This window comes from Lemur catta, chromosome 5 (genome assembly GCF_020740605.2).
Source record: "Lemur catta isolate mLemCat1 chromosome 5, mLemCat1.pri, whole genome shotgun sequence".
Lineage (NCBI taxonomy): Eukaryota > Metazoa > Chordata > Mammalia > Primates > Lemuridae > Lemur > Lemur catta.
This window is the reverse complement of record NC_059132.1, coordinates 61,932,951-61,958,073: the sequence shown is the minus strand read 5'-3', so window position 1 is coordinate 61,958,073 and position 25,123 is coordinate 61,932,951. Positions and strand designations below refer to the sequence as shown.

Sequence of the window (25,123 nt, the reverse complement as noted above, 5' to 3'; positions counted from 1 at the left end):
CTCCCCCTAGTGACAGAAGAAGTAAGCATAGAAATGCACACATGCAGGCTGTCAGACAGCAGTGGTGAACTGCCTTGCCCCTACAGCATCCACTGGAACAGAGCCTGCACATGGCGTGTTACTTTCCAAACGAAAACTGAAAGGTGGGAAGCAACCATTGATCCAGATGGGACGGACTCAGCGAAAGAACTCTGAAAGTATAAAGAATCAAACGGAAAACACACCCCCAAAGAGGAACAACAGCTCTCTAGCAATGGACATTAACCAAACTCAGAACACTAAAATGACAGAAGAAGAATTTCAAACATGGATTGTAAGAAAACTCAATGATATATGCAAGAAAAAATGGATAACCAACACAAAGAAACCACAAAACAAAAAATCTAGGACTTGGAAGAAAAATTCACTAAAGAAATCAAAATATTAAAGAAAAATCAAACCAAACTCCTGGAAATGAAGAATTTATTCAGGGAACTACAAAACACAGTGGAAAGCCTCAAGAGCAAGGTAGATCAAACAAAATAAAGAATCTCAGAGATTGAAGATAACACCTTCTAATTAAATAAGTCAATCACAGAGATAGAGCAAAGAAATAAGGTAAAACAGCAAAGCCTGCAAGAAATGTGGGATTATGTGAAGAAGCCTAACATGAGAGTTATGGGCATTCCTGAGGGTGAAGAAGAAAATACACAAGGGTTGGATAAGCTATTTGAGGATATAACAGAGGAAAATTTCCCAGGCCTTGCTAAAAATCTAGATATACAGGTACAAGAAGCCCAAAGAACCCCTGGGAGATTCATTGCAAATAGGAAGACACCACATCACGCAGTCATCAGACTGACCAAAATATCCACAAAGAGTCCCTTCTTTGAGCTGTAAGGCAAAAAAAACAAGTAACATACAAAGGAAAGCCCATCCAAATAACACCAGATTTCTCAACTGAAACCTTACAAGCAAGAAGAGACTGGGGCCCCATTCTCACTCTTCTGAAACAGAATAATGCCCAGCCTAGAATCTTGTGCCCAGCAAAGCTAAGTTTTGTATACAAAGGAGAAATTAAGACATTCTCAGATAAACAAAGACTGAGGGAATTCACCAAGACAAGACCAGCCCTCCGAGAAGTACTCAAAACAGAGTTGCACACGGACCAGCACAAGAAACACTCATGAATGTAAAACCACTCAAAAGCTAAAGATTAAAGGCCAGATACCACAATGGCTCAAGAGAGAAAACATAGCAATGATGTTCTACCCGACAGGATGAACAGAAATCTGCCCCACCTATCAGTTCTCTCAATAAATGTGAATGGCTTGAACTCCCTACTCAAGAGACCTAGGCTGGCCCAATGGATAAAGAAAATACAAGCCAAGTGTTTGCTGTCTTCAGGAAACATATCTAACCTGCAAGGATGCATTTAGACTGAAAATAAAGGGGTAGAAATCAATATTTCAAGCAAACGGAGGCCAAAAGAAGGCTGGTGTGGTGGTTTTCCATTGAAATACAAAATTTCCTCTACAGTCACATTAAGTTGTAGATAGGCCAGTGTCGTGCCTCGTACCTGTAATCCCGGTACTTTGGGAGGCCATGGTGGGAAGATTGCTTGAGGAGTTTAAGACCAGCCTGAGCAATATAGGGAGACCCCATCTGTACAAAAAATTAAAAAGATTAGCTGGGTGTGGTGACATGTACCTGTATTCCCAGCTACTTGGAAGGCTGAGGCAGGAGGATCACTTGATAGCCCAGGAATTCAAGGTGGCAGTGAACTATGATTGTCCCACTGCACTCCAGTCTGGGCAACAGAGCAAGACCTTGGCTCTTTAAAAAAAAATTGTAGATAATCCTTAAAAAACTGTTCATAAACATTAGCTCCATGGCATAATAAGAAATATTAATATCATTTTATTCTGATGAAGTGAATAGTGACAGCAACTAAGATTTCTCCTCTCACCAAAAAAGTATTTAAAATAGTTCAATTGTATTTGGTAAAGATACCTAGAAAATTCAATGGGGAAGGAACACTCTGTTCTACAGATGGCACTGGGACAACTGGCGATTCACATGCAAAACAATGAGTTTAGATCCTTACCTCATACCTTATAAAAAATTAATTCAGAATGGACCGAAGACTTCAGTATAAGAGTTAAAACCGTAAAAGACTTACAAGAAAACAGCAGTAAGTCTGTGTAACCTTGGGTTAGGCAATAATTTCTTAGATAAGACATCAAAAACATAGCAATAAAAGAAAACAATGATAAATTTGACTTCATCAAATGAAAAACTTTTGTGTTTTAGATGACAACATCAAGAAAGTATAGACAACCTATAGATTAGGATCAATATTTGTAAATCGTATACCAAAAATATTGTATATGGAATATACAGATAACTCATAACTCAATAATAATAAGACAAATAACCCAATTTAAAAATGGGCAAAGGGTCTGAATATACATTTCTCCAAAGATTATAGAAGAATGGCCAATAAGCACATCAAAAGATGCTCGATACTGTTAATCTTTAGGGAAATACAAATCAAAGCTACAATGAGATATCACTTCACACCTACTAGGATAGTTAGAATAAAAAAATAAAAACAGATAATAAGTGTCAGTAAGGATGTAGAGAAATTGGAACTCACACACTGCTGGTGGGAATGTAAAATGGTGCAGCAACTTTGGAAAACAGTCTTGCAGTTCCTCAAAATGTTAAATATAGAGTTACCATATGACTCAGCAATTTCACTTCTAGGTATTTATTCAAGAGAAACAAAAACAGATGTCCATACAAAGACTTGTACATGACTGTCCATAATGTCATTATTCATAAAATAGTGCCATTGAATAGGACATCTAGGAAAAACAAATCAAGATCAAACTTGTAGAGCATAAAGGACATTTTCTTGTAGCTGTGTTTTCAAGTGGACAAGACTATACAGATTCACCTAAAACAAGTTGTTTCAAAGCAAGTAAGAGTAGAGAAAATAGAACCAAGAGCCATTTGAGACCTTTATTGACTAGGCCCAGCTGAAGTTGAAGGGCTGAAATGGGAGATGCTGGTGCTCAGTTACTTCCATAGAGGATCCATTTCTTTTGGAGGGTATGTCGAAGAGAACCGTGTATCCTGATAACTTAGCAAGGAGTTCTGTGATGGAAGTCATGGATAGATTACTGAGCAATGAAGGTAAGAATTGGCATATGATTCCAGCCTGGAGAGGCAGCTTGGTGGGAAAGTGAATGTTTTAGAGAAGAGCAGGACTAGAATTTCCTAGTGGCTTTGTGACCTGCATCCAAGGTGCCTTAATTTCTTTGACCACTGTCTAGCTTCATTCTTTATTTCAACTTGGCAATAGTTTTTCAGGACTTGATACAAAAAAAAATCCAGTTTATACTGGATTATTATGGAATTTGCAGCGGCTCTATTTTAATACGTTATGGACACTTATTGGCAGCCCTAGTTTGCAATGATTCTGAATTTAGTACTATTCTTAGCAAGCAGGATTCAACAAACAGTTTTATCCATTAGCACTCACTTTACAAACCCATCTGCCTGAAAGTTTAATGCAACTGAGCATCTTAAAATTATGGTAGACCTACTACCTGTTTTTTTTAAATGTGAGTCAATTGATTTCTCTTAGTTTGATCAATATATCTTCAACGTATTGTTTTGTCTTTTTCGGTTTTTTTGCCTTGGTTTTGGAAATTTAGGTACAGAAGGTTTCACCAATTGCCTAGTAAATATGTAGCACCTAGTGGGGGTTCAGTTAATATTAGTAATGATAACAGTGATCACATCTCCAGTCACAAAAAATATACCAGGTCTTTGCTCAATTTTCTCAACTGTAGAAAAGAGTAGCTGTATTTTCAATAAGCACCAATGACCCACTCTAAAGTTTGCATTTGAATTACAGCTTTTTTTTTCCTGTGAGTTTCTCACTGTACATATCCCCTTTGGGTCCCCTATGTTCTAGCCTAAAATTTTACTTACCTGGCCAGACATCGTTACTGGCTATTTTGAGTCTCAGAAGAGCATTTTATTATCATGTTATGAGATTTTTCCCTCTGGCACATAATATTTAATTTAAAAACTTTTACTTGGCTAACTCTGTAAATTCAAGTGATAGTTTATATACAATGTATAGTATGAATAGAGATCATTTACTCTAGAAGCCTGTTTACTGTTGAATTATTTGATCATCTTCAGTTATTTCCTTACTGATTGTCTTAGTTATAGCTCAGGTTGCTATAACAAAATACCATGAACTGGGTGGCCTAGATATCAGACATTTATAGTTCATAGTTCTAGAGGTTGGAAGTCTGAGATCAGGTTGCCAGCAGGGTCAGGTTCTTGGTGAGGACCCCATCTTGGTTTACAGATAGTCATCTTCTTGCTGTGCCCTTACATGGAGGACAGAGAACTAGCTAGCTCTTTGTCCTTTTCTTATAATGGCACTAATCACATTATGGGGGCTCCACCCTCATGATCTTCCAAAAGGCCCTACCTCCAAATACGATCACATTGTGGCTTAGAATTTCAACATAGGAATTCTGGGGGGACACAAACATTTAGTCTATTACACTGATTAGTTCAGGGGCTACTATAATTATTTTTTCACTGTTTATCTTGAGAGAGAGAGAGAGTGTGTGTGTGTGTGTGTGTGTGTGTGTGTGTGTGTTCGTTCACCTATACTAATTGTCCAACCCACAGTTGCCTTACATTTGTAGTAGATAGCAGAGAGTCTATTTGGAAGAGATGATCTACTAGAGTTCCAGAGTTTTACTATATTATTCATAGTTTTTCAAACGTTACTGAATCTAATTTATGAAAAAGGTCAGTGACATTGTGTTGCTTGAAGAGTTCAACTGTTTTCTTTCTTAACGATTTTTCCTTGTAATTGATTTCCTAGGTTCTAATGCCTTCCCATAATCCTCCTCCAGCCAGCCTGGAGTTGAGCCCAGCCACCGTGGAGGAAAGCCAAGTGCTCACAGTCAGCCTGGGGAGCACAGTGCACAGCATCCCAATGCTTCCCACTAGCACTGTCCCCTCTGGGTCCACCCTCTCTGAGCAACCCTTATCTCCTACTACTGCTCCCAGGACAGGTAACTTTTAAAAAATACAATTGGGAGAAATGTGCTGAAAACAGGCTGTAGATTTGGTAGTCACAACTTTTAAAGTTTACTCATTCCCTCCAGGCGCATTTTTGAGCATCTATCATGTTTCAGAAACGGTGCTGCTTACTGGAAATAAAAAGATGATTAAGACATTGTCTTTCCCTCAGGGACTCGATAGTCCAGGAGAGGAGACTGACAGGTAAAGAGATGGTTCTGATACAATATGGTAAGTGCTGTGAGAGGCTACTATGGGAGCAGAGAGGGGCACCCTGACTCGCTAGGAGAGGCCAGGGAAGCCTTTCCAGAGCAGATGATGCTAGGGGAGAGTGAGCTGGCAAAAATGGGGTTGGCCTGTCATTCAGGTCGAGGACCAACATGTGTAGTAACAACAGCGATAATCGTATTTGCTGAGTACTTCTGGAGTGCCAGGCACCATGCTCGGTGCTTCCCATCCATCATCTCATTCACTACTGTGCAAGAGAAGAGAAGTACAAGAGCTTATGTGAAATTTTGGAAGAACTGTAAGAAGTTCGTTGTGCCTGGAACTAGAGTGGTAAACAGGGCAAGAATTTGAAAAATCATGTGTTTTGTGCTAAGGAATCTGCATTTTATTGGATGGATACAGAGAATCCCTGAATGGTTTTAAGCAGGAAAGGAAAATGAGCAGATTTGTATTAAGAAAATAGTGTGGAGTTGACTGGAGGCAAGAAGACCCTAATTAGAAGGCTATAGCAAGTGGTTGCAGGGATAGAGAGAAGGAACTAGATTCAAGAGATAGTAAAGGAGCAGAATCATTGGGATTTGATGAGTGATTGGATGTCACAATGAAGGAAAAGGACTCTGAGATATATGAACATATGGAACTGAAATTAGACGAGCAGTTGGGCAGAAGATTAAGGATTGGGAGTATGGAGGTGATAATTGAAGACATGGGGGCAACATGAGATTATCCAGGCAGAGTGGTGGGACTTTGGGGATGTCATTGTATAAGGAGCTGGAAGAGTAGGGGGAGCCTACAGAGCTGACTGGGTGGTTATGCCAAAGGGGTGGGAGATAAAGAGCAAAGCATGGAATGAGGGAGGAAATGGGGGAGAGAATTCTGTAGAGGAGAAAAAAAAACAATTTTCCCTCTACCCTTCTAAGTTAGTCTGGGGCCCCTGTAACAAGACAGAAAAATCAAACAGGAGTTTATGAACATGTATATTTCATATATACATGGAAGCTATCCAGGGAGATGAGTAAATCTCAAAGAGATGGCCTAGAACGCCAGTTTATGTAGCATCTTCAACTAAAACAAAGGTGTGGGGAAGGCAAGTGATGGTAGGTTCCCAGAACAAAAAAGGTAAGCAAGAGGAAGGCTTGTGATGCAGAGTTAAGTCTCCACTTTCTCCATTTCCTTTATGGATGTAAATTTCCCTCACAAAAGAGTAACTTCTACTCTGTTTTCAGAGCTTCTCCTTGTCTGCTGTTTCTCAAAAGAATCAGCTTGGAATAATCCTTATACTAAAGAGGTATATTTGCAGTGGCATATTCTAGTCTCCTTCAGTCATATTTTGGGTTGGCACATTCTGGTCTCCTATAGTTCCAAAAGGGAGGAAGTGATCAAAGTGCCATGTGTTGCAGAGGCCACAATGAGGATTGAAAATCTTCCTTTAGATTTTTCTAATAAAGAAGTTATTAGAATATACAAGACCTAAGGGTCACCTTTCCTGAGCTTTTCTGTGGGTCATGTATTTTGGAGATTATCTTTAACTATTTTTTTTACTATGATCCTGAGCTTCAGTACAGAGAAGGATAATGGTGGAAGAGAAGGCGTGTAGTACCTAGAAAGAGAAACTGGCCTGGGAAGGAGGATCTTTGGGATCTAATAGAACCTACTGTGTAGGGTTGTTATGAGGATTAAGTGAATGGATCATTTTAAAGCCCTTGGAATGGTGCTTAATCTGGTATGTAAGTGTTTGTTGAAATAAATACATTTAAATTAATTAAATATTAGTGGATCTATTGCTAATTATCCATATAGCCTTGGACAACTTGCTTTGCCTTTCTAGGGTTCAGTTTGCCCCTCCATAAAATGAGAGGTTTGGACCAATGTCTCTTCTAGGTCTACAATTGCTGACTTTCAGGGCAGAGAGTTAGTGCAAGTGGCAGGAGAGAGGAGCCAGAGAAGCCACTGAGAGCCTCTGCAGATGGTGTAGGGAGCACTTGAGGGACTGAGGACTGAGAGAAGAGCAGAGTAAACAAGCAACCTGTCTCTCTGACATCTCCAAGCAATCGATGCCTCTGGAGTGCATGCAGCTTTTTTTTTTTTTTTAAATCTTTACTTTGTTCTATGTGATATTTGACATATTACAATGTATTTTATAAGTGAAACTATTGTCCAGTTGAGTCAAGCTGATAGAACCATTGTATGAATATATCGATGTAATCCTGGTTATAGAGAAAGTAAATGAGTATTGTTCTGAATGCTTCTGAGTGGATAAGTGCTTTTGATAAGAGTTAATGTTCCTGCTGCTTGAATTAAAATAGGCGTTTTATATTGGGGTCGATTGGATTTTTTCTTGGAAAGGTTCCAAGAGCAAGGCTATTAGCAGTAATTCATGAAGTTACTATCAGAACTGAGTGTTGTGTGACTAATGACACAGAAACACTTATGATTATACTCAATCTTTTTATAACTAAAAATAGCTCACACTAGGGAGTCAAAGCTGGCAGCAAGAGGGAAAATAGGCCCGATCCACAGTGCCCCACCTATTTCACCCAACTCTTGTCACCCGACACATTGCTCAGTCAATTGAAACCGTTATTTTCTTCGCAGTGCCAGCTCATATTGATGGCGTTAAACCCCGCAGCGTCATATAGGGCACAGTTCAGTTACTAGCCAGAGGAAAAAATTGTCTCAGGTAAAATCATATGAAGAACTATTATAAAAACATGTGCTATTTTATTTTATGGATATTAAAGATAGATCTATTGTAGGGCAGTAACATGACATCATTATATTATGTAATGGCATGTACTATCTCTAATTAACTTTTAGTGAAAGAACTTACGGTGTCTGCGGGAGATAACCTAGTAATAACTTTACCCAACAATGACGCTGAACTGAAGGCCTTTGTTGCGCCACCGCCCCCTGCAGGTGAGAGCTTGACTTTCCTCTGTGGCCACCTGGGGTGGCGAAGGCCTTCCTTGCCAGGCCTTTACAGGTTGTTTGCAACATGGAGTCATTTTCACATACTGCATGTCAGAAACAAGGGTGGAAGACAAGGGTTTGATTATCCTAAGCATCAAAATGTATTGAAATAATTTAACATGGGGGAGTAACAGTATAGGAAATTAAGTACAGAATATATCCCTTTAATTAGCCAGGATGGAAAGCCAATTTCTGATGTGCAAAGCAGAGTGATACACTGGAGCAGGAGAGGTTGCCGCATGCAAGATCTTGACCTGTGATAACCCACAGAGCCTGGGAAGATGCCACTGTGAGGAGAGGGAGGTAGCACACACCCAAAGGTTTGCTGGCAGATACTGCAGAGTTGACAACATGGCTCTGAGGTTCTCAGGATACCTCACACCAGCTGCTCAAAAAATGTTCCTCAGAAATCTCTTTCTTCTACTCATCCGTGCTCTACTGTTCGGTGAACATTTGGCTGGTCCCTGTGGCCTGTCAAATACGTTCTTTATTAAGATATACTCATTCTTAAGGTATTTGATTCATTTTTCCCCCATCACATATGGGTCAAAATTTTATAAACAGAGATGATAATATTTGGCATTTGCATTTTAAGCCTTTGAGATGACGTACCTCACAGTTCACTAATATCTGAAGGTGGGAGACAGCTTCATCTCAGCATAGAGTTGTTTACTCTATTTTTGTGTCCCTAAATAAACCCCAACAGCAGATCAAATGAATGGAAATCTCCTTGCCTTTTATTAAAAGGAGAAAAGTACCATGGATTATACTATGTTAAAACTTACATGGATAGTCAGATTTAGCACCCTGGAAGGAAATCATCGAATACTAACAATGAGATTAGGGAGCTGTTTCTTTTAACTGTATTCATTTTCTGAATTTTCTGTAAGTTGTATGTTTTTATAATAAAAAATAAATTTTACATGAAAAAGATGTAAAAATGTTATTCCTTACGTGGGTGATAGTTGAAAGTCAAGTTCAGTATATCTAAGGGAATCAATACTGGGTTTAAGACTTTTATCTCTTTCCCTCTGCACAGGTTATATAGTGGCCTCTCAGAATTTATAACTACTCATAATTCTTTTTTGCTCTCAGAAACAACCTACAACTATGAATGGAGTTTAATAAGCCACCCTGTAGACTACCAAGGTGAAATAAAACAAGGATACATGCAAACTCTTAACCTCTCTCAAGTAAGTAACTGGAGATTGGGTGTGTTCGACAGCACGCCACAGAATTCAGCTAATGCCTTCTTAGCTGTTAAACACAAAAGTTTTAGGATTAAGGCCAAAAGAAGGATATAAATGAATAAAGGATATAAATATAAGTGAATAAGGCCAAGCATTGTGGCTCATGCCTATAATCTGAGCACTTTGGGAGGCTGAGGTGAGAGGATTGCTTGAGGCCAGGAGTTCAAGGTGTAGTGAGCTGTGATCATGCCACTGCACTGCAGCCTGGGTGACAGAGTGAGATAGATACATACATACATACCATGTACATAGCAAGCAGATGGTCAAATAGGCTTCAGATAGCTTTTCTTTATTTGAGTTATTTCTGAGTTATTTGGCATATCAGCTCAGGGGAAGGGGTCTGGTTTCCCAAAAATCTCTGTGGTGAGGTTAAAAACCTGTTCTAACTTTTGCTCTCCTTGCAGTGTTAGAGACATTCTACTTCTCTCTGGTTCTTAATTGGGCACATTTCTAGAGTTGCCAATAATTCCATTCCAGTTCACAAATTGCTTTTACTATTCAAATATTGCTCCAAGATATAAGCACCTCATAAAAAACATGCTCTCTTCTTGGCTGTAAGGATATATAAACTAACTTAGCTGCCAGAGGTCTGGTTTCCTACCAGATGATTATGTTAGCTAATCTCCTGAGACTACACAGCTAGTGGTGTAACATGAGTGGGCATCACCCCCATGTTAATTGAGTTCTGTTTCTCAAAGTGTGGTACCCAGACCACCAGCAGCCAACTCACCAGAGCTACGAGATAAAAATGCATGCTTTCCAAACTCACACTTTTGCAAATGCTGCTTTCCCTTAGGTCTCTGTAAGTCCCATGAAGATCTGTAACTAAGCTAAAGGCCTGTCTAGGTGACCTTTACTGTTCCAGAATGCAGGCTTCAAACGTGGCAGACTCTTGACAGATCCAAATGAGACTTTTCTCCTGAGCCCATTCTCCGTGCTGATTTAGGAGTATGACTTCTGGGATATTTTAGCCTTTTCTAGGTAGTAAACCCATGATGTCTTTTGCATGTGTGTTTGTATAACTGTTCTTTATGTTGCAGTTGTCGGTAGGACTTTATACCTTCAAAGTAGCTGTTTCTAGTGAAAATGCCTTTGGAGAAGCATTCATCAATGTCACTGTTAAGCCAGGTAAGCCTGTGTAAGAGAATGGCCTTCTGCTGTACGGGTTTATCTCAGTTTTGGGTGCCTGGATGACATGGTTATATATATGTTTTTATGTTAGGCTCTGTTTTAGAGAAAACATACAAGAATTATGTTCTCAATTTTTTTTCTACTTTCTGTATAACCCTTAGGTCTCATTTGACATGGCTATTTAAGACTACAAGGCTATTGCTTGCTGTTTCTGAATGGTGGCAAATTGTGCCTTAGCCTGCTCTGTGTGACATTTACTCCATCCACTCTTACCTTCCACCTCCACTCCCATGACTCAGCTTCACCTTTGGAGCAGGGGCATTTCAAATACATTCAAATGAGCAACTAAGGGGGCAGGGGACAATGTGTGCCATGGGCTTCCAAGCTTACCACTAGCCAATAGGTCAGTGCATTCGTGTGAATTAGAACCAGGGGCTCTTTGGCCAGGTGGGCACAGCCCTGGCTCAGTGAGCAGAAGTGGTCTGGCCTTCAGCCTCCACTACCCACAATGCACGATTGAGGTAGAACTCCTCTGTGCCAACTCCACCTCCAGCCTTTTCCGGAGGGGCTGACAGCTCTTTCACATATTCTGCCTGATTATTATTACAGCTAAAGCATGGTGGGGTGGGAGAACTCCATCAGTCAGAGATTTAAGATCCAGTTAATAGGAGATGGAGCTATAATCCATTGCTCCTATTCTACAATTACTGCTCACGTTCTGTGACTAGCCCCTTGGTTATCACTGCACATCTTCACTGAGCCTGGGCTTACATACAAAAATGTAAATGTATAGACAAGCTCCTAAAATTTATAGGAAGACTCCAGATCATAAAAAGTGTTCTCCATAGTTGAGCCTGTAGGATAAACACTTTCTTGGCAGGATGTTTATAATCAATTTTTGGAAAGTAGATGATTTTATTTGGGCAACAGCATATGCATACACAACGTGGGTTCAGTCACTGTCCTTTTTCCTGTCACAGCCAGAAGAGTCAACCTGCCACCCATAGCAGTTGTTTCTCCCGAAGTACAAGAGCTCACTTTGCCTTTGATGTCAGCCCTCATCGATGGCAGCCGTGTGTATACTGTGATACTTCAGGGATTTTTTATTTTCCCCTACATACAACAAGATTTAAAGAGTGCTCTGCATCAAGGCTGGGTGGACCTATGGGCCAATACACTGATAAATGATTGCCTCCTTCTTTAATTTTGTATCTTCTTTAATTCCTTCAGCAGTTCTCTGTCCTGTGTTTACTTTTCCTCAGCATTTGTCTATTCTATGAGAAAGTTCTTTAGGGCCAAACTATTTGATTGGGAATTAAAGCAATTATTAAAGAGTCTCCTTCCAGTGTGGTATATATGGTTAATAACTGGAAAATCACTTCTAACAACTCTTAGAAGGGGTGCCTACAGTGAGACTGGTTAGTGTTTTATTTGTTAATTTGGTTCAGGCTTTGTTCCTTCTGGTAGAGTCTATGTGGAAGGGGTCCCAACATAACTACAGGTGTCCATACAGATGAAAATAGATTGAAAGCACATCCCATGTTTGATGTGGTTCAGTAATATCAATGTACCTGGTAATTGCATTTTATGTGCATTTAATCACAAAGCTAATACCAAACCTTGTACAGAGTGAAGAACAGTTGCCTTGGTTGTTGGGAGAATACTTGCTAGACATTAAAGCTGCTCCATTTTACAAGCCTGCAAATGTACGGAGAGCATATTGACATGACCATTTGCATCTATTCAGATATAGATGTCCACATTTCCTCCTGAGCAATGTGAAAATAAAGCATATTTTAAATGGAAATATTTGCAGGAGAAAATGCATCACTCTTTGATTCCTCGAATTCAGTGTGACTTAGTTACAGGAAACTGTTCAGGATTATTAATCTGTCACATGAACGTGTTCTTTCATTAAATGAATTATATAAAGCGGGCTTCCTTTCAGGATTAAATTTCTCTGATTCTGCAGGGCACATTTTGTTTACTCCCTTTTAAAGTAGGAATGGGAAGTTTTTATGTAGGATATGACCTCTCTGCTTTATACCTTAAAAATTAAGGTAGTAAAAGGTGTTTTGTAAATTATAGATAAGCATCTCTTAAGTCTTTATGAATCTGTCAGTTTAGATACCTATTTAAAATTATCAGTAGGTTCTCATATGCTGCAGTTGAGGTGAACAGAGGTTGCATTTCAATGTGCTTCACTGTGTTGATGCCTGTTTTTTAAAAAGCAATAGTGCTTGTCACTGTGCTTCTTAAATATTCAACTGAACGAGAATAGTCCCACTCAAATCTGGTGGAAATCTAGGAGAAAAATAGTGATGATAATTTAGGGAGTAGAAAAAACCTCCTTCTAATATATAATATATATCCATTGGGATCTATGCAAGTATATACTTTTATTTAAAAACAAATTTAAATATGCAATAATAGAAAGTATAAAACTTATATTTTACTGTTCTTGCATTTCATTCTAGTTTTTATTTTTTAATCTTTTAGAAAGTACAGATGATACTAAAATAGTGAGTTATCACTGGGAAGAAATTACCGGGCCCTTCATAGAAGAGAAGAACTCAGCTGACTCCCCTGTCCTGCACTTGTCTAACCTTAGTCCTGGCAACTATACGTTCAGGCAAGTGGGTCCCCACCATTACTGTGCTTTCCACTACTTATATTTTGACTGTTTCTTTAAATTAAGGCCTATAAAACACTGCTGCTTTTCATTTTGATCAAGAGGCAAGGCAGATTTGGTTTTCTTGTGAGTTTTGATTGGCTGCCACTGTAAATTCTGATATCCTCATCAAATAATATGACCTATAAGTGTTTGTTTATTGGAAATGTTTGGTTTGGATTGTCAGGAATAATATGGGGATGGTAACTTTTTGCTCATTGAGTTATGCAAAAGAAAGTTTGTATCTTCAAAGTGAGGCAGAATTAATTTTATGATTATCTGTTAATTGTAAGATTATTTATCTTTTTTTTTTTCTGAGACGGGGTCTTGCTGTGTTGCCCAGGCTGATCTCAAAGTCCTGAGCTCAAGTGACCTTCTTGCCTCAGCCTCCCAAGAAACTGGGATTACAGATGTGAGCAACTGCACCAGGCCTGATTATTTGCCTTAATCTTTTTCTTTTTACAACTTTTTTTTTTTTTTTTTTTTTTTGAGACTGAGTCTCCTTCTGCCATCGTGGGTAGAGTGCAGTGGTGTCATCATAGCTCACTGCAATCTCAAATTTCTGGGCTCAAGCGATCCACTTGCCTCAGCCTCCTGAGTTGCTGGGGCTACAGCCACCCCACGATGCCAGGATAATTTTTCCATTTTTAGTAGCGACAGGTCTTGCCTTTGCTCAGGCTGATCTGAACTCCTGAACTCAAGCATCTTCCTGCCTTGGCCTCCCAGAGTGCTAGGATTATAGGCATGAGCCTCTGTGCCTGGCCTTGTCAGTTTTCTAATTCATTAATTTTTGCTTTTTGTTCTTTCTTTACTTCTATTTATTTTTGATTTAGTTTGTTTGTTTTTCCTTCTTGCAGTAGAATTTTAGGTCATTATATATATATACACACACACATACACACATATCTTCCTTCCTGTATTAGAAGGCTTTTAAAGCTGCAATTTTCCTTTAAGTACTGCTTAGCTGTATCCCATACATACTGGCATGTTATATTTTTCAGATGTCATATAACTCTTTAAGAATATGATAATTCCAAGAAGGAGCCCATATATATCTATTTATGGATCCTCTGAAGTCTAGCCTTGTTAAGAGACTCTCAAGTATCTGACAGGATTCGTCTTTGACTAAAAGGCCCACAAAGGTGCTCCAGAGTGTTTCAGATTTTGCATATGGCTGTAAAAGCTTCTGTTTGGGTTTATCTGAAATTTTGGCTTAAGAAACGATTTACTCCATTTAGCATGATTATTATTAAAAAAACTAGAATATAACAAGTGCTGGGAGCCCTTGTGCATTGCTGATGGGAATGTAAAATGGTGGAGCCACTGTGGAAAACACTGTGGCAGTTCATCAAAAAGTTAAATATAGAATTACCATCTGATTCAGCAAACTACTTCTAGATATATACCCAAAAGAATTAAAAGCAGGTACTCAAACAGATACTTGTACACTGATGTTCTTAACAGCATTACTCACAATAGCCAAAACGGTAAGATCAACTTGAATGTCCATCAACAGATGACCAGATAAACACAACGTGTTATGTACATACAATGGAATATTATTCAGCCTTAAAATGAAATGAAATTCTGATATGTGCTGCAACATGGATAAATCTTGAATATATTAGGCTAAGTGAAATAAGCCAGGAACAAAAGGACAAATATTGTCTGATTCCACTTATATGAGGTAGATAGAGTAGTCAAATTCATTAGAGATTAGAAAGCAGAATCATGATTGCCAGGGACAGGTAGAAAGAGGGACTAATCCATTGCTGTTTAATGGGTATAGAGTTTTAGTTTGGGATGATGAAAAAGTTTTAGAGAGAGAGATTAGTGATGGTTACTTAACAATGTGAGTGTACTTAATGCCACTGAATTGTCCACTTAAAATGGTTACAACGTTTTAGGTTATGTGTATGTTACCACAATTTAAAAATTAAACATTAGAATTTTTTAATTAATTAAAAATTACCACAATTAAAAAAAATTTAGCTAGCTCTGCAAGCTTACTTTATTATTAAGAGTAGATCCCTGGAAATGTACAGGCTCTGTGGAGGCAGGTTGAGCAGCTGCGTGGGGCGTCCCATGCTCGTGTGTTTGTTTTGTGTTTCCCACCTTGGCAGGCACAGCTCCACTCAGACAAAATAGAGATTTCAAGAGACAAGTAACAATGCAGGAGTGAGAGTAATGAATGTTTGCCATAAAAATAAAATTTAAAAAACCCAGAATACATCTATAAGCAGAAAGAAGGAAATTAAATACCTCCTATAATTTAATTACCTAAAAATAAACACCCTTAACAGTTTGGTTATAGGCCTTTTTCTATACACATGCAAATATAAAACCTTTTATTTTTCTTACTCAGATCAAGATGTATAGGGAATTTTTAAAGCAACCTTCTATTTTTTTCCGTAAGATTTTAAAAGTTTTATCTTTCACGTTCAAATTTTTATCTATATTAGGACAAATTAGGATGGAAAAAATAAAAAATAAAAAAAAGAAGAAACAAATTTTTATCTATCTGGAATTAATTGTATCTCAGCTGTGGTTTGATCTAATTTTATTTTTTTCCCACATGTATAATCAACCAATTATCCCAGTACTAGTTATTGTTGAGTCAATCCTTTCCCAATCTGCAAAGCCACTCTCATCTATATCAAGTTTTCATATTTATGTGGGTCTTTTTTTAGATTCCTCATTTATTATTAATATCTATGCTATTAAATATTCTACAACATCATATTTGATGCTGTGCAGATATATCATAGTTTATTAATTCAGCCCCATTATTCAATGTTTGGGAGCATCCTTATACTTAAATTTTAGGGTGCAAGCAAAATTTCTGGGTCACAGGTGTTTGTTACATGTTGCCAAATTAATGTTTACTTTTTATCTGAGGGGTTTGCTAATATAGACTTGTGGGAACTTTCTGGTCTAAAAGCCCAAGAAGACTTCAGAAAAGTTATTATCATTACTATTTATTTATTTATTTTTGAGACAGAGTCTCTCTCTGTTGCCCAGGCTAGAGTGAGTGCCGTGGCGTCAGCCTAGCTCACAGCAACCTCAGACCCCTGGGCTTAAGCGATCCTACGGCCTCAGCCTCCCGAGTAGCTGGGACTACAGGCATGTGCCACCATGCCCGGCTAATTTTTTCTATATATATTTTTAGTTGGACAGATCATTTCTTTTCTATTTTTAGTAGAGACAGGGTCTCGCTCTTGCTCAGGCTGGTCTCGAACTCCTGAGCTCAAGCAGTCCTCCCGCCTCAGCCTCCCAGAGTGCTAGGATTACAGGCGTGAGCCACCGCGCCTGGCCTGTGTGCTTTTCTTAGCTTCATCCTCAAATTTCTATTTACACCTATTCTGAATTGTTCTGAAAACTATGCTATGAGCCAACTAAATGGACCATTTACCTTAAAATTTGACAAATTCTTGCAACTATGGCTTCCTCTCCTTCTTGTAGGTTGACCATCACAGACTCAGATGGAGCCACTAACTCCACAACTGCAGCCATAATAGTCAACAATGCTGTGGATGACCCCCCAGTGGCCAATGCGGGACCAAATCGGACCATAACTTTGCCCCAAAACTCCATCACATTGAATGGAAATCAGAGCAGTGATGATCACCAGATTGTCCTCTATCAGTGGTCCCTGGCCCCTGGGAGTGAGGACAAAAAGGTGGCCATGCAGGCAAGTTCTCCATCCTGCCTTCAGACTTTCGTCTGTCTGTCTGTCTAGTATTGGTTTGCGGGGGGGCATCAACAGAGATATTTTGTTACTACAGACCATGCTTTAGTCAGCATCCACATGCGAGTCTCCTTGTACATTTCTCTAGTGTAGATACTAAGAAGTGGAATTGCTGGGTTGAATAATGTGCTCATTTAACATCTTAATAGATGTTGCCATATTGCCCCCCAGAAAAGCTGTATTAATTCATACTCCTTCAGTAGTGTATGAGGATACACAATGGACTTTAGGTTGCATTTCCTGGAGACACATAAATTTCTTTTCCCAGCCGGATCTCTGTATTAAGTAGAATCATTAGTTTTTCATTATGTCATGTTATTTACTGGTGCTTTTTTAATATTATTTTTTTTGCTTTTGTTTTCATTTTTGTGTTCGCTATTACTCAGGGAGTACAGACACCGTATCTTCATTTATCTGCAATGCAGGAAGGAGATTATACGTTTCAGCTGATGGTGACAGATTCTTCAAGGCAACAATCTACTGCTGTGGTCACTGTGACTGTCCAGCCTGGTAGGTGGATGGAAAAGAGATTTGGCCCTAGAGATTAAAGCTGAACTGATAGCTGGGCTTCTGGGCTTCAGAGGCATCAAATTTGGTGGTAACTCAGATTAGCCAGACCTTGGAGCATTGGCCCCAGTTCCACTCACTGTCCATTAACAGTTTCATGAAAACCCAGCATTCTGCCTACCTCTGGATTTAAATAACCTTAAAGGTAGCTAGACCTTTGCTTGACAATGGTCTTACTTTAGAACTTTTCTAGAAGAGGCCTCCTGGTCCCAGAAAGTCTGTCCAATGTCCTGGCAATGAGAATATACTCAATCTATAAATAAATTATTTATTTATCAGCTAATATGTGAAAAGTGCTATGAGGCCCTGGGGATGGGAAACTAAACAAGATAGACTTGGTCTCTGCACTCGCAGGGCTTATGGGCGAATTGCGTAAAACTATGTGATCAGTGCTTTACTAGGCTGCTAGAGGGGCCCACGGGAGGGGCGCCTGCTGGGCTTGAGGCGTCTCCAGAGAGCTCTTCCAAGAGCTCAGGGTGGAAGCATGGGTAGCAGTTAGTGAAGAAGGTGAAGGGCGGAAGGGAGGGCAGGAGGAAGAGTTTTTAGGCAGAGGGAACAGGATGCATGGAGGCCGCAGGGTGAAAGAGGCTCTGGAACATTCAAGGAATTCAAAGGAATTAGTGTGATTGGACAGAGAGAAAGAGAGGTGGGGCTGTGGGAGTGAGGGGCTCCGTCATAAAGGGCATTGCACATGCATGGTCACAGCAGCGTTTCACCCGAAGGGCAGCGGGAAACCACTGAACCGTGCTGAGCAGGATAGCGGGGCTGTGACGCGGTCTGGACATTGGGTAAGGGCTGCCTCAGGTTTTGACTACGTGACTTTTTTTTTTTTTTAACAGAAATTGTATCTTTTAATATCAATAATAATATCAACAATACTTTATAACTTTTACTTTTGTCAACATTTAACTAAAATGTCTTGAACATTTACTGTTTACCAGGTACTGTGTTAGGCACTTGTGCTACAAAGACAAAAAAAGTAAGCCCTCCCTGACAAAGTAGGTCTCTTCACACTGATGTCAACTGATTGACTTCCTTCCTTCCTTCCTTCCTCTCTCCTTCCTTGCTTTTCTCCTTCCTTCTTTCCTTCTCTGACTTCTTTCCTCTCTTTTTCTCCCTCCTTCCTCCTTCCCATCCTTCCTCCCTCTCTCCTCCTACCCTTCTTCCCTTTCCTTCTGTCTTTACTCTATGACTTTTGAAGATCTTTTAAAGAAACCAAACATGTATCTATCAGTTTTCCTGCTGCCTGTAAGTCTAGTCTCAAACTCGGACTGTTCCACTCCGTGGTCGGCCAGGAGACTGCAGCACTTCCTCAAGGATCCCCAGAGGACTCTGTGTACTCTAGTAGCTGCCTGATCTGAATGTGAATGATTTGCTTAACTCAAGAAATCAGGGGATTTCAGACTTAAGGCAAAGAGATAATACTCTTTCACACTGTTTCTGTAATTCCAGAAACAAACAGGCCTCCGGTGGCGGTGGCTGGCCCTGATAAGGAGCTGGTCTTCCCGGTGGAGAGCGCCACCCTGGATGGGAGCAGGAGCAGCGACGACCACGGCATTGTCTTCTACCACTGGGAGCACGTCAGGTAGCGCATCTCACCGCCAAGCTGCCGGGTTCACACCCGTTCTGAATGCTAATAACATCCCTTCTCTGGGGGATGTGTAGTAAACTATCAGCTTAGCTTGCTGAGGAGTCAGGATTTAAGCACGTTTCTAGAAGTGGCTGGGCATTATTGATTGAAGGCTGTCTCCAGTGTGGGTGGATATTCATTGACAGTGGAGGCAGGTGGAGCCCAGGGCAGGTGTGCAGGGCAGTCTGGGAGTGAGGTGAGCTTGATGCAGAGGAAGTGCAAGGAGACCTGTGTGTGGGCCTGTCTACACTCAGCGTGCCCTGCAGTGACTGTGGACAGCAGGAGTGCAGAGTGTGAGGGGAGACCCGTGTCATCTAACATTTTCTGAGCTTTACATGCTTAAGCTCATAGACTCCTATGTCAGTTCTTAAGAGGCAAATACTAACTTTAGCCCCATTTTGAAGTTGAAGAAACTGAGGCTTGTGGAGACTAATGATAGCAGATGGCCTAAGGTTACCCAGATAGTGAGAGAAGAGCTGGGACTCACACCTAGGGTGACCAGAAACCCCACAATCTTACCGACTACACCATAATTTCTCTCTTAGGAGATCGATTATCTGGCTCATTCCCTCCTCCCCCACACTCCCCTTAAACATAGGTGAGGATTGAACCTAATTTTATCCAAAGAAGAAATGGGAGTAGTTTCTAAGGCTCCCATTTTCCAAGGATAGATCATTTCACTGGCAGCTCAATTAAAAAAAAAAATAAGCAAAATTTTCACAGTAATCTAGCAGTCTCTGACTGAAATTGGCATTAGTTTCTGACTCTTACACTGAACTAGAGAATGCAAATGATGAAGAGTTGTCTTAGAATTCTCTAAATGGTATGTATTCTAGCTGGTAAAAAAAAGCATTTATAAGGACACAAATCACATGCCTGCCATACTCAGAATCCCATACCCCCTCCCTTTTGTTAACCACGTTCCTGTTTATAGGGGCCCCAATGCGGTGGGGATGGAAAATATTGACAAGGCGATAGCCACGGTCACTGGTCTTCAGGTGGGAACCTATCACTTCCGTTTGACGGTGAAAGACCAGGAGGGACTGAGCAGCACGTCCACTCTCACCGTGGCTGTGAAGAAGGGTGAGTGGGTCTGAGGGTGGAGAGGGCTGGGCCTGCTCTGCTTTCCAGTCCTACCGGACCCTAAGCCAGGCCTCGATTGTTCAGAGACATTGGTGTTCACTTATGTATTCATAGCAGATGCCAAAATCCACCTGGCCAAGCAAAGCCAAACTTCTTCTATCCACATTAGCTATTTTCCAATTGCCTTCTGCAAGAAGACAGCATTTCCTTTTGCTTGTGGAGTATATCTTCTAGTGGCTTCACTCTCTTTCTGTGACTACTGGCAATGAAAGACCCATGTCCAAATGACACCATTATGCTTTGCTTTCTCTGTTCCTTAAAAATTCAAGTTCTGTGTTATTTCTTTTTTTTTCTCTTTTATTTCAATGAAACGTCCCTGAAAATGTGTTATTTCTTAATGTGGACTTTGTGGCCTAGACTGGTGTAGTGCTGCTTCAGGTACTTGCCTCCTTGTCTGTTTTCCCATTTGACTGTGAGATGCCCGAGTGCCTTCGCTTCAGATGTTCCTGTGTCCTCTGTCTAGCAGAGTGATGGACTCACGGCAAATCATAAATGCTGAATGAATTAGTGGATGGATGTTACTATGAGTTAAAGTGCAGAGGAGTAAAGAGCACGGCTGGATGAAAAGGTCTGAGTTTGTGCAACAACAAGAGCTGGGGTGCAGCCTGAGGCAGGGGCTCTGCCAGGCAGGGTCATGTGTGCTGTGGGTCATGCCTGGGAGTTTGGACTTTATTCTCTGGGCAGTTGAAAGGGGTTGGAGCAGTTTTATCAGGAAAGTGATGAGGATTTGGATTTTTTCAAAGGTTTTATTATAGAAGTTTTCGACCATACATGAAAGTAGAGAAAATAATCTTAACAGACCATCATATACCCATCCTTCAGCTTCAACAGCTGTCAACATTTTGCCAATCTTTTATTTATCAATTCATATTTTCGTTTAGTTTTTGGAACATTTTGGAGCAAACCCTAGCATCATGTCATTTTAGCTGGAAGGTATGGATTTTTAAAAAGATAAAAGATTGATAAGAAGAGAGGCTGAAAGAAGAGAGAATAGTTAGAATGCAAGTGTAATAGTCTGGAGAATAGATTATATGAGCCCCATTTGAGGCCAAACAAAGGGAGAACAGGGGAGAAAAGGATAGATTGGGAAGATATTTTAGAGGCTTAAATTCTCAAGACTTGGGAACTTAGTGGATCTGGACAGTAAGAAAGATTGTCTAAGATGCTAAGATGACACCAAGAGTTTGGTCTTCAGCAGATGAGTGGGTGATGGCACAATTATCTGAAACAGGGGTCACAGAAGAGTAGCAGTAGGTTTGTGAGCATGAAGAATTCAGTCCAGATTTTGATACATTGAATTTGTGGCAATGGAGTGCCTAGGTGAAGTGCTTCGGGGAGCATCATGACTGGAGTTCAAGAGCACATAATCGTAAAAGGAGAATGGTTGTCTTAAGTTCTGGTTGTGAACCTGAATAGGGTCTAGACATTGTTTTTGACCAAATGACTTCTGGGTTAACTTAGTTTATTGCCAGTCTGTTTTTTCCTGCCTTCTCCTATATCCACAATGGAATTAAGCCTCCTTAACACCAGACTCTCCCCCATCTCCAAATCCTCCCCAAAATGGAGTGTGGTGAATGAAATGGAAGAGCTAGTAATGGCACCAGTTGTCTCTGCTCCAATCTCTGGCATCGTTTCTCAGGGTGAAAATGTTTGGTGACCTGTGGATGTTAATCACTCCCTTGGATCAGCGCTTGGCTGTCCTCACCCTCAGTTTTTGTTGCTTGACTTGTTTCTAAGGGGAAATTGAGAGGAATGAAGTTGGGTCCCAGAACCCCATCTGAACAAGCAGCATTTGCCTTTAATAACCTCATCTCCAAATTGAGGCTGTGTCTTATTAATTAACGTCTCCCCACCACACCAAGTTCTCGTTCAATGCTCCCAGGCCCCTCTTTCCTGAGGCTATTACATCAGAGATGGCTCTTACATTGCCTCATTTATATCTAACACCTCGTCAGAGAAGTGAGGGTCTAATTATTTTTTACTCAAATTTTTTATCTTAGACATTCAAGATTTGGCAGTACCAGAAATCAAAATATTTCTGTGGCCAGATAGTGTAGACTAGTACAAAATGATCCAGAATATATTGTAAACCAAAATATTTTCACTTTCAGGACCCTAAAGTTAAGTAAGGTCATTATTTCTCTTTTCAAGGAGAGAAAAAGCATAACAATATTAGAAAAATTCCCAGTGTGTAGCCTGCCACCTGTTTTACCTTTTTCATTCCAAATTATAGCTAGCTAAGCACAAACAGAGCTTTAAGGAAGTTTATATATTATCTTATAGGTATTTGGGGCAGAAAATAACACCTTTTGGATATTTTACATCTACTTACTGTATCTGCGAAGTGGAAGAGTTGCGGATGTTTTATGACACACTTCTATCACCAGTGTTTTAAATCAATCTCTCTGCTTTCATTTTTGCTATATTTGACTTAGAAAATAATAGTCCTCCCAGAGCCCAGGCTGGTGGCAGACATGTTCTTGTGCTTCCCAATAATTCCATTACTTTGGATGGTTCAAGGTCTACTGATGACCAAGGAATTGTGTCCTATCTGTGGATCCGGGATGGCCAGAGTCCAGCAGCTGGAGTGAGTACTTAAAGAGAATTACTCCTAAACCACTCATCATTACCTCTGCATCAGTCAGCTTGGGCTGCCACAACAAAATACCACGACTGGGAGGTTAAAACAATGGAAATTTATTTTCTCATTGTTCTGGAGGCTAGGAAGACAAGATTAAGGTGCTGGCCAGTGCAGTTTCTGGTAAGGTCCTTCTTCCTGGCTTACAGACAGCTGCCTTCTCATTGTGTCCTCACGTGGCAGGCAGGGAGAGAGAGAGCAAGTGTGCTCTGGTGTCTCTTCTTATAAGGACACTAATCCTGTCGGATCAGGGCCCTACCCTCATGACCTCATTTAACCTTAGTTACCTGCTTATAGGTCCTGTTTCTAGGTACAGTCACATTGCGGTTAGGGCTTCAACACAGGAATTTGGGAGGGACACAATACAGACCACAGCGGTGTCTTTGTTATGGCCTCATCTCTCCTGAGGGAACACTCCCATGCTCCCTGTAAGGTGCTTATGCTTCTACACTTGACCGTCCTGAGGACTGGGGGCAGTAGGCTGCTGTTAGGTTTAAGCAAATGCTGAAGCCCTTTCTGACTTTTCCCTGACCAGACTTTGGATGGGGTAGGAAGCCATAGCCTGGAAGTACTTTGAAGCAAACTCTTCCAGTGGGAAATTTTGGTCCAAATGGATTCTTTCCTCTTCCTCATATTGTACCAGATATGTCAGTAGGTCAGGGATTGATATTTACGTTTCACAGGTGTACAAAGTGACATCCAGAGATCAAGAGTGACTTGGCAAAGGTCAACTAACTCTTTCCTGATAAAACCAGGCAAACCCAGGTTTTTAGCTCCTGGAAGGCATTTTTCTCCCATTAGATCACTCTGCCTCTTAAGCTATAAATTCAGGTACATCGTCAGTCCTGCTGTTGCTAAGGACTGGAGAGATGCACATATACTCTTGGAGATGTACCAAAGGAGTAGTCACAGGGAAGGAACTGGAATTGCTTCATACTTTCTAAAGCACTTCTAGAATTAATATTATCAGATAGCTAGTGGATTAGCTTCTAAATGTAATTACAATGGATCTCTGTTCAGAGCATTTATTTTTTGCTACCATCCTCTTCTGTTAGCAAGTTACCATCCCTTCTGTGAGCAGTGGTCTGGGAGTTTCTTCTCTAATTCTTTGGAACCTTGAGGAATACAAAACAGATGTTTCTACCAAGGCTTTTTGATCATTTGAGAAGGTGAACATGATACACCATGAGGGAACACAAGACAAGAGTATTGTAAAACTGTGTTTGAAAATAAGACCCTGAAGACCTGTCCTTGCTCTAATTCAAATGGTCTCTCCCTCTGTCAGATAAAATTAATCATTTGGTAATTCCCAGAAAATGCTTGGTAAACTCAGCTCAGGAAATACTGTCTGAGGAATTTGTGCCCCTGGTGCTTTATGGGGAAGAGGTGCTGAGAATTATTCCCATCTTCAGCTGACCTGCCAGCCTGGTTCCTCTTCAGCCTCCCTTTTAAAATCATGCATATGTTAACGAGAAGGGACACTGAGGTTCAGGGTCAGCAGAAACCCAGAAATTGGGAACTGTGGTTGACAACTGCCCTGTGAACGGTGTTGTTTTGTAGGATGTCATCGATGGCTCTGACCGCGGTGCAGCCCTGCAGCTTACAAATCTGGTGGAGGGAGTGTACACTTTCCGCTTGCGAGTCACTGACAGTCAGGGGGCCGTGGACACAGACACTGCCACAGTGGAAGTGCAGCCAGGTGCGTTCCCAGGCCCTGATGCAAGTCGTGCATGGTCGGGCTCATCAGTCTTTGGGGTGTTTGCAGTTAACAGGTGTGACCCACTGTGGCTGGCTCCTGTGGCTGCCTCCAGCTCGTGGCTGGGCCTGCTTTGAGGATGTCTCTATACTTGTGTGTCCCCAAACAGGTCCAGTTTCATAACTCATTAAGGAGAATTGTATTTGGCAACAAGATTTTCTTTTCACGTTTCATTTGTCTTCCTGCCAGGGGACAAAGCCCTAATGAGAAGAGGACACAGGGCTTCCATACGGGAGCACTGAGGGAAGGCAGCTCCCCTGAGTCCTAAATCCCAAATATAGAAATTGC

The 25,123-nt window shown here is 40.6% G+C and overlaps 1 protein-coding gene across 7 annotated transcripts in view; it reads left to right on the top strand.

Moving 5' to 3' along the window:
• KIAA0319 (KIAA0319 ortholog) overlaps positions 1-25,123 on the top strand; it is a 78,544-nt gene that overhangs the window by 39,565 nt on the left and 13,856 nt on the right. For 4 of the 7 annotated variants that reach the window (XM_045551895.1, XM_045551893.1, XM_045551894.1 and 1 more), the window contains 12 exons: positions 4,904-5,096; positions 8,149-8,247; positions 9,397-9,494; positions 10,592-10,679; positions 11,663-11,755; positions 13,182-13,314; positions 16,816-17,044; positions 17,488-17,611; positions 19,121-19,253; positions 20,233-20,381; positions 22,877-23,028; positions 24,640-24,778. In XM_045551895.1, the coding sequence (XP_045407851.1) occupies positions 4,904-5,096; positions 8,149-8,247; positions 9,397-9,494; positions 10,592-10,679; positions 11,663-11,755; positions 13,182-13,314; positions 16,816-17,044; positions 17,488-17,611; positions 19,121-19,253; positions 20,233-20,381; positions 22,877-23,028; positions 24,640-24,778 (1,630 nt within the window). Of the gene's footprint in view, positions 1-3,149; positions 3,181-4,903; positions 5,097-5,315; positions 5,335-8,148; positions 8,248-9,396; positions 9,495-10,591; positions 10,680-11,662; positions 11,756-13,181; positions 13,315-16,815; positions 17,045-17,487; positions 17,612-19,120; positions 19,254-20,232; positions 20,382-22,876; positions 23,029-24,639; positions 24,779-25,123 lie in introns of those variants that run through there. The other 3 variants (XM_045551896.1, XM_045551898.1, XM_045551899.1) reach the window with 3 other exon arrangements.